Source organism: Saccostrea echinata, unplaced genomic scaffold (assembly GCF_033153115.1).
Source record: "Saccostrea echinata isolate AGI-Se365-2 ecotype Australia unplaced genomic scaffold, CSIRO_AGI_Sech_v1 ptg000054l, whole genome shotgun sequence".
In the NCBI taxonomy this organism is placed as follows: domain Eukaryota; kingdom Metazoa; phylum Mollusca; class Bivalvia; order Ostreida; family Ostreidae; genus Saccostrea; species Saccostrea echinata.
Genome location: NW_026889803.1, coordinates 49,340,791 through 49,357,059, shown reverse-complemented (window position 1 = coordinate 49,357,059; position 16,269 = coordinate 49,340,791). Strand labels below are relative to the sequence as shown.

Here is a 16,269-nt window from a genome sequence, read left to right as displayed (position 1 = left end):
GATTCAAATTTCTCTCTAAATAATTATTCACTTAAAAACATTATTAGTATCATTTCAACATCATTTCTTTATAATAATTTGTATATTGCTGTATATTAATAATTTGTACCTTTGGTATTGTGTATTACTGTATATTAATAATTTGTACCTTTGGTATCAAGCTAGAGTCTGTTCTTTACAAATATGCTACCCCCCCCCCCCCCCCCAAAAAAAAAAAAAAGAATAAGGAGAGTGTACTATACACTCAACTAATCAGCTAAACCGAGTTTCTACATAAGTTAAGTGATACTGAAAGTAGAAGTATCTACATTATATGTATACACATGTCACAACATCTTGAAACTGAAAGATGATAGTTCTAATATAACAAAATTTTATGACTGAAAAAGTTCTAAATCTTGGAGAAATGATCTTTAAAGTTTTCCATATAAATGGCAATGCCCCATAATTTGTAACAGAAATACCTGTGTCTGTGATGGGTAAGTGAGAGAGTTCTAGAGGATTGTTTCTGTGGTTGGTAAGTGAGAGAGTTCTAGATGATTGTTTCTGTGATGGGTAAGTGAGAGAGTTCTAGATGATTGTTTCTATGATGGGTGAGTGAGAAGGTTCTAGATGATTGTGTCTGTGATGGGTAAGTGAGAGAGTTCTAGATGATTGTTTCTATGATGGGTAAGTGAGAGAGTTCTAGATGACTGTTTCTGTGATGGGTAAGTGAGAGAGTTCTAGATGATTGTTTTTATGATGGATAAGTGAGAGAGTTCTAGATGATTTTTTCTGTATTGAATAAGTTATAGAGAGTTCTAGATGATTATTTCTGTGATGGGTAAATGAGAGAGTTCTAGATGATTGTTTCTGTGGTGGGTAACAGAGAGTTCTAGATGATTGTGTCTGTGATGGGTAAGTGAATGAGTTCTAGATGAATATTTCTGTGATGGGTAAGTGAGAGAGTTCTACAAGATTGTTTCTGTGGTGGGTATCAGAGAGTTCTAGATGATTGTTTTTGTGGTGGGTAAGTGAGAGAGTTCTAGATGATTGTTTCTGTGATGGGTAACAGAGAGTTCTAGATGATTGTGTCTGTGATGGGTAAGTGAGAGAGTTCTAGATGATTGTTTCTGTGGTGGGTATCAGAGAGTTCTAGATAATTGATTCTGTGATGGGTAAGAGAGAAAGTTCTAGATGATTGTGTCTGGGGTTGGTAACAGAGAGTTCTAGATGATTGTTTCTGTGATGGGTAAGTGAGAGAGTTCTAGATAACTGTGTCTGTGATGGGTAAGTGAGAGAGTTCTAGAGGATTGTTTCTGTGGTGGGTAAGTGAGAGAGGTCTAGATGATTGTTTCTGTGATGGGTAAGTGATAGAGTTCTAGATGATTGTTTCTGTGATGGGTAAGTGAGAGAGTTCTAGATGATTGTTTCTGTGATTGGTAACAGAGAGTTCTAGATGATTGTTTCTGTGGTGGGTAAGTGAAAGAGTTCTAGAGGATTGTTTCTGTGATGGGTAACAGAGAGTTCTAGATGATTGTTTCTGTGATGGGTAAGTGGGAGAGTTCTAGATGATTGTTTCTGTGATGGGTAAGTGAATGAGTTCTACATGTTTGTGTCTGTGATGGGTTAGTGAGAGAGTTCTAGATGTTTGTGTCTGTGATGGGTAAGTGAGAGAGTTCTAGATGATTGTGTCTGTGATGGGTAAGTGAGAGAGTTCTAGATGATTGTTTTTATGATGGGTAAGTGAGAGAGTTCTAGATGATTGTTTCTATGATGGGTAAGTAAGAGAGTTCAAGATGCTGTGCCTGTGACGGGTAAGTGAGAGAGTTCTAGATGATTGTTTTTATGATGAATAAGTGAGAGAGTTCTAGATGATTATTTCTGTGATGGGTAAATGAGAGAGTTCTAGATGATTGTTTCTGTGGTGGGTAACAGAGAGTTCTAGATGATTGTGTCTGTGATGGGTAAGTGAATGAGTTCTAGATGATTATTTCTGTGATGGGTAAGTGAGAGAGTTCTACAAGATTGTTTCTGTGGTGGGTATCAGAGAGTTCTAGATGATTGTTTCTGTGATGGGTAAGTGAGAGAGTTCTAGATGATTGTGTCTGTGATGGGTAAGTGAGAGAGTTCTAGATGACTGTTTCTGTGATGAGTAAGGAGTTCTAGGTCTTTTCACCTGAGAAGGAATAAGATTCAAAAAATCATTTTTTTTAATCAAGGTATTTGTGACAAAATCGTCAAAAACACATTTTTTTCGTATCACAAGTCATTTGATAGAAGTCATGATAAAAAGAAAATGGGAAATTGGCCCAGTGGTTCTGCAGAAGAAGAAGAAACTATAAAAAAGTTTACAATGATGACAATGACAATTACGACGACAAAGATTACAGACAACAGACAAATTTTGATAAGAAAAGCTTGCTTGAGCATTCAGCTTACCTGAGCTAAAAAAAGTTTATACACTTAACAAAAAATATAGTAATTAGTTTCAAAATCAGTTCCATTGAAATAAATGTGGGAATTCTAAAGAATCTAAACAATAAAATTATAATTTTTGTTTTATTTTATTTTTTTTAACATCATTTATTTTAAACAAATATCAGTTATATTTCAATGGAACAATTGTAGGATGTCATCAAAGTCACACGCACATACTCCTGCATTGTGTGATTCAAGTGACGCAGGCAAGTGTTACAGCTCTAACCCAGTAGCACTGACATATGTGGTATCAGTTATTTTACATATCATGAATTGCTACAAATAATCATTTTACTGGATGGAACAATTCAATTTTTGCTAGTGACTATATTGTATCCGATATAGGATCTTACAGAATAAAAAGTTCTACATGGCTGTCTTACAATGAAAACTTAAAACACAAGGGATTTTCTTTTTAAAGTGTATTAGTTCTAAATTAGTGATTATGTTACATTATCTTGCAGGTGCAGTAGTGTGTGATAACTTACAGCGGATGTGCATGTTTTATATGACTATACCCTATGGGAAGAAGAAGTGTACTATCAGATATATTTACATATATTCAATGATTTTGTTCACCTATGAAAAATTTGAAACAATAATCTTATGACATATAGTAAAGTTTGTCACTATCTTAAAACAACAACTGAAAAACTTGCACAGAAAAATTCATCATGAATTTGATTACTCTGTCAATAAACTGCACAGGGCCTAAGAATAATTTGTGATACATATATATTCCATAGTTAACAACACAGAATCTTCAAGTTCTGTAAGTTTACTAGTCTGAACTTTGTTAAATAAAGTGTCACACGTATAACTAAAATAAACTCCAATAAGATCTGCCATTTGAGTTCAGTATCAGGAAAGAAGAAGCATGTCTCCTTTACACCTGCATTTGATATTAATTAGATTATATAACCAGTCTCGCTTCACAGCTTTTTAAAGAATTATCAAAAATTAAAGCTTTCTTTGCTAATGTAATACATTAGCAAGAATAATTACAACTTTTGCACTTTATGATTTTTTTTTTAGAACCTGGGTTACTTACTGATGTTATTTATATAAGTAGATGTACTTAAAAACGGTGTCATGGTTAAGTTTAATTGATGACAGTGTTAAATTTCAGGTGTCAGTCATAAGATATTTCATTCATAAGCATAATTTCATAATATCACCTATTTACATAAACATGCAGAAAAAGCCTTGTTAGTCACAATGTCACACTGATATTGTTCCAAATGTATAACACTGTCAAAAACTCAGTGACCTGTGAAAATTATCAAAGATGAGGAGGAGTGTGATTCAGTGACATATTATCCAATCTTATGACAGCTACAAGATACTTAAATGATCCATGTTTTCTATCAGAGACAGGTATCCCAGTGGCCACTTAGTACACCAGGTGCTACTATACACCTAAGCTTTAACTAGAGGTCAGGCTCTGATACCTATAGCACAAAAAATGTCATTCTGGTTCAGATGTCAAGGTCACATATAATGGCTCTGGATTTTTTTTTCTAAAAGTTGTTATAATATTAATTAATTAATCCTTAATGCTAGAAAAGGAATAACCTGGTATTGCTTTTATTTTTAAATATTTGACATCTCTCCTACCATTGGTAACCAATATATATGTCATTGTGCAGGTGGGAGTTTTAAACATTGCAGATGCGATCCACCTTAAGAAATCATATAAACTATAAAGGACAATGCTAAACTAATAACACAAATAAATATGAACCCGGAAGACAAAGAAATCCCCATAGATCAGATATGACATAGAAGACTTGCCTGTACCATAACATATTTACATGACTGATCGTGCTTGCAATTACAGATGGTCTATCTAAATCATTACCAATTCATAGATATGTACAGTCTAGAGCAGTATCATATACTCCCACATATCCCTTTACGTGAGATCACCATATACACTTGGTACAGACCCTACTCTCCCCGGCATCAGCAATATGCCATCAATTGCCCGCACCTGAGACAGATATTTACCCGTGCAGGTTCTGATAAAAAGTGCATCCCAGCTTAGCATTCCTTTTCACCACTGATAAAATGCAACATTCAACTTCCCTCACCAGATAAGCCCTTACATGACGATTGTGTGGTTCTTATCTTTTGCGTTGAATCTTGTCTATCAGCCAAGAAAAACTTTGATGGAGTTTTCTTCCCATTTCATTTTACACAGGGCCTGCTGAGAACTATCCTGTCACATTGAAGAGCCCCTGAGGAAAATGTCAATTCTTACAATGTTTTTATTTGGGGGCTGTGAATGGAGGACAGGTCACACTGGGGTCACTATCTACCTGTACTTCTGTATCAGATTATCTACTAGACAAAACACAGACATAACACAGACAGTCTGTTTGGGGTCAAGGTCACATCCACACAGTAGTTGATGTGCTCTCATGATACAATGTGGTTGCATGCTGTGTAGTGTGTGCACTATTCTTAGATATGCAACATTCAGACCACACTTGTACATTTTATGTACATATTTTTTTTTTTGGTTTTGATCACAAAAAGCAAATGTTTCTTGTAATTTTATTTTGAGGAAATTTATTTATAATTAATAAGTATTAAGATGTGTTCCACAAGGTAAAGATCTAGTAATGACAGAATGAATGCCTCCAGATAGAATTAAACTTTGTCATAGAGGCATCAAATTGGTGGTTTAAAAAAATGGTCCAGTCACACAGACTCTAATAAGAAAAGTGTTGTCAAAGTGAGCATTAGAAGGTGTCCTCATTCTATGAAGGTAATCATTCCAAACAGCAAAACAGCAATTGGTTTACTTTCTTTCTTTCTTTTTTTTTTTTGGCAATAAAACACATAAAATAATGCCTAAAATTCTTCCAAAAAATCAATGCTTTCAAAAAATTTATATTTCATTTAAAAGATTATTATTAAATCAATATTGCTATAAATAATTCTGAAATGCCTACAAGTCTTTTAAAAAAATCTATGCTGTCAAAATTTCATTTTTTTTTTTCAAAGACTATTAAACCAATATTGCTATTAGAATTTGAATAGCATAACAAGAAATGTTCTGAAATTAAGTATTTAAGAATTTTTATTATTATCTACATCAACTAATAGATATATATGTCATAATGCCATAACTAGTCCAAAGAACTATTCCTTCTGCACCTATATGTTTACACTCTCTCAATCTTATAAATCAAATTTTTATTTGTTATATCATTAAATAATACAAAGAAAGAAATGTACCAAAATTCATATTAAAAATTCTTATTCTTCTTGATGTTTAAATATAAACAGACTACAACACCCACTTGTATAATATTATTACTATATTGAAAGCAATTCATTGTATTTGGCAGTAACATGACTTAGAACAGAATAGAAGCTAGAAATCCCTTTGACAAATTACTCAAGTGTGCAGGTCTCTCAGTAACTTCATCATAAAAATAATGAAACAGTCTCTAGAATAAAAATTATACAATGGAAATTAAACCATTAATTAATATAAAGGACTCTTTTAGTTGACAATTTTTTTCATAACTCTTATGAGGCACATTCTTTTTTTTTTTCATATTATTATTTTTTTCCTACATGTAAATATAAAATGTAAACCAATTTAGTCCCCATCCCAAAATGACAAAAGTTCAAACCTCATATATATTTAGTATGTATTTTAAAGGACATCCACTTAGAAAAAAAAAGACGTTTGACATGTTGAAATCAAAAGAAAACTTACTTAACTAACAACATTTCAAACACACATTTATTTAAAAGTAAATATGAGAATGGATATTAAAAGATACTGAATTATGTAACATGCACCTACTGACAAATTAGCGAATGTGATGGTTTAGTTCACTGTGCTGTTGTATAAACAACATAAAACATATAGACAGACAGACAGACAGACAATATAAAATTACCTGTACTCCTGCCCATAAGCTGATGTCCTCTCTCTGGTGCCGATCAGCCATGTTGAGCCCATAGCAATCAGGACTGAAAAAAAACAACAGGCAATCTTTATCATATCTGTAGTACAAATTCAGCAAAAATTGATATACATTCGTTTGAAGTGTAATTCCAGAAATGCATATGGAATTAAAAAAAACAAAAGAAATATTTTTTCACCCTTTTTTTGATCATACTTCATTCAAATTCTTTCAAGGCATGTTTTCCTTTCCAAATGATACAACTAAAACCTACAACAGAGAATTCACATCGCGGTGTGTATCTGCGTATTTTTTCCCAAAATTTTAGATACAAATTTGACTGCAGGTTTTTAAGTTGTGCAGTATTCTGCAGCAGATTTTTTTGATTACATCGTTTGGCTGCAGGAGCAAGAGAGAGCGACACCACTAATACAAAGTGACATTTATTAAAGTTAAAAGCCCTGCTGTTCTTGACAGGCAATCCACAACCTCTAGAGTAAGACCCATCAACTAGCAGGTCAAGAGCACCTCTTAAAAGAGCAGCAAGTTTTATTTTCTTTTTTGAAAGAGATAAACATCTCACATAAAAAACTCCTGTGGTTCTCGTTTTTTCCCACTCCCACTATAATAGCTTTTTATTGGTTATAAACCTTCCCAATAATTTTAACATATCATTAACTTTTTGTCCTGGTTTCAAGATACACCATATCCAGAATGGTCCAGAGTTTGCCAACAACATACCCATGTGCAGCAGAATCTATTGAAAACATCAGTTTTCTTACACTGAAATTGAATGATTTATAATGAGTACAGGTTTTTATCCTGTCTCTGACTGTCAGGAGTGAAAGTACAGCCATACATATTACATAATAAAAGTGATTAGTGACAGAACATGCCATAAATTCTTATTCTGTGCATTTAGAATTTCACTTTATCTAATCCAAATGATAAATTCTTCTAAGATTCCATGACCTTCAGCTGAGGGTCACCTAAAATGGTGTCACATCCGTTCATCCGCAACCATTTCCATCACATGGGAAGGAGCGATGCCAAATCCTCTGCCAATTCTACAACTCTGACACATGACAGAGTTGAATCTATCAGGAAGCAGGCACCTGAGATCACACATACAGGAAGTCTTACACAGGGAGAAGTATAAAGTACAAAGTTATCATTAACACACCTTACAGGGGGCATACACTAGGATGACCCCCCCACAGATGCAGGTCATACGAAGGTCAGAGGTCAATGGTTTCATCCGCTGGTGATTCTGAAGTGGTCAAGAACTTTTGATGCTGTTATCTGAGATTAAACATTCATTTAACAGACATTCTCTTAGAAATGCGATCCCATGACCAAAGGATGTGAAGATTCTAAAATTCAGTAGGTATATGAACATCTGAGTAGATTCAAGTGGTCAAGGGAACCTTATGGTAATTATAACTGAATTAACTCTGTGCCCAATCAGATGTGTGTCCTTACAGTTGTAGGTTAAGAGATATGATTGCTACAGAGAGTGGCCATATTGCCTGCACTGTCAATATATTAAGACACAAACTCCATTGTCACTCTGCATAAGGGTTACAGTGCTTAAATTCTCAGAAAGTTTTTCTGCATATAAAGCAAAGTAAAGCAATATTTCACGACAATGCATTTTAAAATAAAAAAAAAAACAACAACAAAATATTCATCAAATCATATCAATATACAGGTACAAACATCTTGTTTGAATAAAGTTACTCAGTCAAAATTGATAGCATGTGTGCCCAGGCTAGCTAAGTAGGACAAACGAATGACTGACTACAGCTCACATTACAGTAGATATATAGCCCCATCAGTCTCCATTCACATGCTCACTATTTACAGGTTTCAGGCTGAATGTTTAATGATTTAGCTAAGGGAGTATGAGTTGTCATTACATAAGCTAACTGCACCTGTCTGCAATATGTACCATTTATTTCTTGCACAGATTCAGGAGAATTGCCAGATGAAGAAGAAAAAATTCTAATCCCATCAATCTATATTTCTGGTACAAGAGGCCCATGGACCACAACTCTTGCACAGGTTACTATGGCCCACCTGTTCTTCATAAGTAGACCCCCCTCCTTATATATTTCAGACCTATGTAAAACTCTAATGATCTATTGTGGCCTTACCCTACCCTTGGAGGTCATGACTTGAACAAATTTGAAACTACACTACCTTAAAATGCTTCCATATAAAAATGACTAATAATCATGGCTTTGCTATTCTGGAGAAGAAGATTTTTCAATATATTCCCATGTAAAAATTTGAACACCCATTGTGACCACACCCTACCCCCTGGGGTCATGATTTGAGCAAGCTTGAACCTGCATTACCTGAGGAAACTTCCATATAAACATGAGTAACCATGGCTCTGCAGTTCTTGTGAAGAAGATTTTTAAAGATTTTTCCTGTATATTCCCATGTAAAACTGTGGCCCCACCCTACCCCTAGGAGTCCTGGTTTGAACTTGAATCTACACTATGTAATGAAGCTTTCACATAAGTTTCATCTTTTTTCTGTCCCAGTGGTTTTTGAGAAAAAGATTTTTGAAAGATACTATAAATTTTTCCTCATTCTTGGAAGTGGGCATGCTCCTTCATTTGAGCAAATTTGTATCCCCCTTCATCCAAGAATGCATTTCTAGGAACATCCTTTGTTCAATTAAGTGCCAACAATTTAAATCATGTTTCTCCTTTACATACAGAGGACTAATACTTTTTTATATTTCAGATTATCCAATCAACTTTTGGTGACCTTCTGGATTCACATTTTAAAGCTCACATTTTTTTTGTTGCAAAAGTTATGCTACTGGTATAGTATCCCCAACCAAACTGAACACTTTACTCAACTTCCATCTCAAAAATATATAATTGCCATGATGACTTAACAAATGTTGTAACTTGGGATTTGCCTCAATTGTGTTGGAAAGGTCACAAGTTCATCTCTAACCAGGAACGACCTATGACTTAATATACATACAAGCTCCTATTGCCCTATACTTTGCATCCGTAATTTGAGAGTCATGGTACATTGTAGTTGAAATGATTGAGATCCTAAAAAGCAGAAGTCTCTCAGGAGACTGTAGATCACCTGGTCTGTTCGTAAAAGGTAGCACTTGGATATGACTCAGAAACTATGGCAACAGCAATAAATAAAGTAATGCTTATTGGTTTAGTCCCTTATAAGGCAAGTTTAATTGCAATCAGACTAAAACTGGGGGAGAAGTAGCATTTTAATAGAATTTCACAGATTTTCTATTTTTAGTACTCATGGCAACACAGTTCATTAAACTCAAAAACTGATAAATTATAGAATTGTATACTGTTAGTGCAGTCTACTTTTGTACCAAGTTTAACTGAAACCAGACCAAAAATGTAGGAGGACGAGCATTTTGAAAGAATTTCACAGAATTTCTTTGTTTAGTACTCATGACAACACAGTTCGTTTAAATCAAAAACTGATAAATAGAATTGTATATGTTAGTGTAGTCCAACTGAAATTCTAAATTGACACCAGACCAAAAATGTAGGAGGAGTAGCATTTTGAAAGAATTTCACAGAAATTTCTATTTTTAGTAACCATGGCAACACCGCTCATTGACATAAACAATATACAGAATTATGTATTTTAATGTAGTTTATTTGTGTACCAAGCTGTATTGAAATCAAACCAAAAATGTAGTAAAAGTAGCACTTTGACAAAAAATCCACAGAAATCTATTTTGATTAGCAACCAATATGACAACAAGGTTCATTGAAATAAAAAACATATAAAAGAATTATATGCATCTTAGTGTAGTCTACTTGTATACCAAGTTATATTGAAATAAGACCAAAACTGTCCGAGGTAGCATTTTGAAAAATTGTGTATAGAAAGACAGACAAATAGACAGACAGACAATGAACACTTTGCAATGGCAAAATTAAAGCTCTTCTAGTCTCTGACCAGTAGAGTTAAAAATTGAGGTCCAGTGTAACAGTACCCAGCATTGGAATAATTAATAAGACCTCCCTTCCATTAGCTCATCTCCATTAGCATGTCTTAATTTGGCATGTATAGCTGGTGATCAATGTCTCAATTAATACAGTGAAAACTTGGAAAGATGTAGAACTTTATAACATTCTGTCATCAATCTTACTAAAAATATTTAGATTGATTTTATTGAGGATATGTTTTACATTTTACATCATTCATATATCCAAAAATAAAACTCAAATAAGTATAAAATTATTTTATAATTCTCAATGTCTGCGAATTCAGTTCTACAATTTGTGAAAATTTACTTCTTTTCAAAATTTCACCTCTGAATAAAGAAGAACACATTTATATACATTTTTCTACTATATTACCACTGCAATTTTTTAAGAAGAATTCCATGGGAGACACTTTTCCTAAGCATAGAGATAAATTGAGTGACACGTATCTGTAGCATGAACTGTAATATTCCTCCTCTCAGACCCATTAGAGTGAAGCATGACTTCCATTTCATGTGTTAGCTGTGATTACATAATGTCGAGGAGTGGGAAATGTTGTGTTGTACAGCCCCTGACACTGATGTGTTTTGTATCTTTTCTTATTGCTTTCAGCAGGTTAATTGTTCCAGCTGGGAGATGTGATTATGTCAATCTTGTACAATCAACAATTTACTGATATACCAACTGCCATGGGCCTGTATAACTAGTCATCATCTAATTTACTGAATTTTCTAAAAATTAATAGACAAAAAAAAAATACAAGGAATCCTGTAGATATTTCAGTAATAAGGTTGTTTTACCAATTTATAATGCTGTACACATTAGTGCAGAAACTAGGATTTCATATTTTTCTAATCAATTTCAAAAAGAATGCTTATTTATGTTTGCATATGTCTACATTATCATAATCAAAAAATAATTAATGCACATATCTCATTTATAGTTAGTTTTATACATTCAATTTTTGAATACATTTATATAGGGCTGGGATGATACAACTTTTCTATATCAATACCTATCACGATATTTAAGCCACGATACAATATGTATCATGATAGGTTGAATTAGTTATAAAATCTATTTTTTGTCTTGAAATGAACAAAACATTTCTTCACAAATAAGAATAATTTATTCAAAGAAATTGAATATCTGTCGTAAAATAAAATTATTTTACACAAGTGGTGTTAATCATTATGCATTTCATATTTATATTAATATTTAGCTTATTTATTTTATATATATTAAACCCAAAATGTTAAGTAAACAAAGAAAAACACAAGTCAGATTTTTTTTGCGATATTTCTTCATACATATCGATATGCGTATCGTCCTCACACAGAATCGATAATGAACCAACAAAATGTCAAAATAAACATTCTACACTTATTGTGAATTGATTTTTGAGGATGGGTGGTTGAAAGAACTTCAGAACCAGGGTTCAATTCTCATTTGTCACGCCGTGTCAACATAGGTATTAATTTTTCCTTTGCCAAGCACCTGGCACTAGAAGTGAAAGTCACAGGTCTTTCGGATGAGACCCTAAAACTGAGGTTCTGTGTTACGGTAGGTGTTGGCATGATAAAGAACCCTCACTGCTAAGGCCAGCATTTTTTTTTTATTTTTAGGTTTACAAACCCGCCGCTTGAGTTTTTTAATTTTCAAAAAAAAAAATAAAATTGAGAAAAAACGGATTTTTTTTTCTTTCCCGATGTCCAATTTGAGTCAGGATCGAGATTTCAAATTTACGAACTTGTACTTCCAGTTTAAGATAAACATGGTGGGTAAATAAAGGTAGACCTGCATCATCCATGGCAGCATCATAGCTTGGTTTAGTGTAAAATTTATCAATAGGCGTGCCATTCAAAACGTTTCACCTGTTCAGAGGACAAATAAAATGCTGAAGACTTTGTTGCACAATGACATGTTGGCGAGATAATTATGTATCCGTATTCAAAAGTAACTACGTGTAATTAATTTCTCCCAACAGGTTAGAAAACTGCCCATGGTAGCTATAGCCATGCAGAGACATTGTTTAGGTCTCTGTTATAACCTAGAATCTAAGCAACATTCTATAGAAAATGATGGCTTATGCATCAGATATATTGAATAAAACTATGGGTGAAGTGAAGTCCATTTGAAGGTGAAATAAACAATAGCCTAAAGAAATGAAATATTTCAATTATTAAAGAAAACAAGTATATACCAATAAATACAGGCATATACAGTTAACTCTTGATGGCTCGAACTTCGATCTCTCGAAGTTCTTGATCGCTCGAAGTGAGTCTCCGGTCTGGAATTTTTCCACTATATAACTAGTAAGCAAATTTACTCTTGATTTCTCGAACTCTTGATCTCTCAAAACCCTTGATCCCTCGAAGTCAAAATGCAGACCCGTTATGCATATTCTATTAGAATTTACCCTCGATACCTCGAAGTGGCTATGTGTATACAAGATTATATAATTAGCACCTTTACCTGGACATTTAAATGACCCCAGGCAGAAGACGCGGGTCTCGAGGAACGGGATGTTTATTCAGGTGACACTATGCTGCAAGGTGATAATTGATTTATAATTAATCATATTTTGCCTATATGCTATCAAAATAATTATCATCGACTGTCTTACAATAATTTAGAGACGCACTGTCATTGAAAAGCAGTAATTGATTAAAAGACAAAACACTAATTTAATTTTTATTTCGAGTCAGTGTCAAAGTTAAACGAAATATGAAAAAAACAGAAACAGCCTCAATGTCAATATGACGACTATTATTGGACAAATACTTACAGAACTGCATTCAATGATCATTTTTTGAATAGTCAAAGCTATGTACGATGGTGTAAAATGCTGTTTTCATGAAACGAATGCATAGTATAATGTCTGTATTACAAAGAATAAATAAATAAATATGAAATGACGATATACATTTTTTGCTTTACTCAGTTTAATGAAATATTCATCAGAATTACGAAAAAATATCGTTGTTTTATAAAAACCACGTGTAAAAGGTTAGCACTGCATGAAAATCATTACATCCGGTAAGACTAATTTTAAAACCTGTCAACAAACCTGGAAAATTCCAGACTCTTGAAAACTCGAACTTTTGATCTCTCGAAGTTTTTCCTCGGTCCCGCGGACTTCGAGGTATCGAGAGTTACCTGTAGTATTGTTTTTGAATGTGACAGCCATAAAAATTATTTTACACTTAACTGAAGAAATTTTGACCCCCATCCCCAATACTCCCTGTCTGTTATATGATAGGAATATTTATTTATTAAGGTCTCAAGACTAGTATATATTTGAAAACAATTTCTACACATTCATGTTACACATATTTTAAAAAAAAAAAAAATGAAGATATACATATCTTAAAAGAGTTTTAAAAAAATGATTTTTTTTAAATTTGTATTTTGACCAACATCTCAAAATTTATATCACTGCATGGCCCCAACTGGCAGACGATAAAATAAACAATTTAAGGTTCTACCTTCCTATTTGTAACCATTGTGTGACCAGTGGCAAGGAGCCTGTTAGGAGAGTATCAAAAAAGAAGCAAAAATAAATGAACAAAAGTCATTAATTTATACAAAAAAATTATTTCATTTTTTTTTTATTTCCTCCTCCTACGTATAGGTCTAAATTTGAAGCCCTTCATCAGCATACGTTGACGTCTCTATATGAGTGAAAATTTCTCGAATGGGGCACTAAACACCGTTTACAAAAATATGTATTACCAGGTTTCATTGAAATTAGGCAAGAACTAAAGAGAAGAAACTTGCTTGACGAAAACTAAGGTAACAATTTCTTCAAAATGTCCTTTAAAAAATTCTCAACAGTATTTACCACTTTGAGAAAGTGTCATATGTTGGTTAAAGTTTCAATACATTGTATATCCTTTCAAAAGCCAAATACTCTGCATCAAGAAAATGCATCTTTAATGTGTTTACAGAATGTGCATTGGGATTGATCTCACAGTGTCGAAAGGTCACAGTGCAGGGGTCAACCGAACACAAAGAATGCAAGAAAGATTTTTTTTGCTCTAGGATGCAATTTTTCTCTCCTTAATTTCCTTCTTCCTTTTTCACTTTTCATTGAGTTTTCTTATGCTGCCTAAGTTGAGAACCTGCCTATCAAGCAGAACCTATACTGGCTGTGGAAAGGAAACAAGTTATACGAAATGTCTATTTACCGGTATTTAGAATGTTTCTTCTGATCAAATCTTTCATCACTAAAGAATTCATTACATACAAAGCTTTGCATGCTATAAATTATTTAAGAAAATTACTAACATTGAATGTGTATCTTATATGCACTTGAAGTCATACTTGGCTACATGTGACATACATGTATGTTCTTAGCAACATGTGCTATATAACAAAATGGGACACCTAGAACACCTGTTTATCTTAACATATATATATATATATATATATATATATATATATATATATATATATATATATATATATATATATATATATATATATATATATTATAGGGCTGCGACGATACAACTTTTTCTATATATATATATATATTTGCAGCATGCTTGCTAATAATTACAAAACACTGGCAATCAGTTAAATTGGATGATATGCTTTATAAGCTGTTAAAAAAATTGATTAAATGTGCAGTGTAATGAGAACATATAAAGTTGTTAACTAAAGTTATATACGCAGAATTGCCTTAAAGGACAAGATTAGAACAAGGTCCCTTTTTCGCCCATAGCTGGTTTGGGTTGTCTATAAGAATGATGCAACAGTTCATAATCAAAAACCTGTTGTCATCCCTGTTACAAAATGAATATTAATTCTAAGAGGTCAAGAAAGGTCACAGAATTTCTCCATTTTCAAATGTTCTCCTTTTTCAAAAATTTTTCATCAATTTTAAAGCACATTCTGTTTGAAAAAACACAGAGCACATGCAAACTTGCCTATCTACCAAATTTAAATATTTCATGCACAAGAAAATCTCAGATATGCAAACTTGTGCTTTTTGTTTCCCAAAGAGAAAAGTATCAAAAATTTTATAAAATTCCATCAGTATTGAGGAAATTTGGTAAAATGTTCTACTTTGTCACCTCTTGTGGCCTCCATGTATGATTTAAATCAAAATTAATGCTGATTTTATCATTAAAAGATCTTACTTTCAAACATTTGCAATTTCTACTGTGTTTTGATGTTTTGTTAAAGTAAGGGGCAAATTCAGCCTTTACCATACCTTGTCCTTTAATATATACATAAAAACAAGTGTAGGAGGAGTCAGAATCACTGTTGAAATGGTTATTAACTCCTTATATTTTTATAGTTCATTTCCATTACTTTTACTTCTTGGGAGACAAAAGATTACTCAATAAAAGCAGGTCTTCACTTGAACTAGTTTGCTATATAAATGTTTGATTTTCTAGGGACAGAAAAATTGGAGTAATGTATACCAGCAGACAGCTACAGATCAATCCATTGTTTGAAAAAAAAAAAACCCTTTGATTTACATGTGGTAACATTTGTGTCATGGATGGGCCTAAAAGTGGGGATAATCCTCCACTCTAAGACATTATTATTCTCTATTTTTAAAACTTCATAGAAAAGATATATTTTTCAAAATGTATTATCAGTCATGTTATTTTTAACATTTAATTCCTATATTTTATTGAATTACTTACTGATTGATAATTTGTTTTTAAATTGACAGATGTGAATATTTGGTGGAAATTGGGTCCATTATAGCCATAAAAATTGGTTTTTGAATAGGAATGGGTCAATTAAGTCTCCATTCGATCTACATAAACATTTAAATGACAGGATTGTGAATTTAAAATCTATTTTACATTTAAAAAATACAGAATGTGAACCCTTTCTATGTAAAAATTGAACTTTTC

At 32.9% G+C, this 16,269-nt stretch overlaps 1 protein-coding gene across 5 annotated transcripts in view; it reads right to left on the bottom strand.

The window, feature by feature from the left end:
- LOC133172261 (zinc finger protein 135-like) overlaps positions 1–16,269 on the bottom strand; it is a 110,350-nt gene that overhangs the window by 62,845 nt on the left and 31,236 nt on the right. For 3 of the 5 annotated variants that reach the window (XM_061307118.1, XM_061307110.1, XM_061307111.1), the window contains exon 2: positions 6,384–6,456. In XM_061307118.1, the coding sequence (XP_061163102.1) occupies positions 6,384–6,456 (73 nt within the window). Of the gene's footprint in view, positions 1–4,470; positions 4,552–6,383; positions 6,457–6,605; positions 6,726–16,269 lie in introns of those variants that run through there. The other 2 variants (XM_061307112.1, XM_061307113.1) reach the window with 2 other exon arrangements.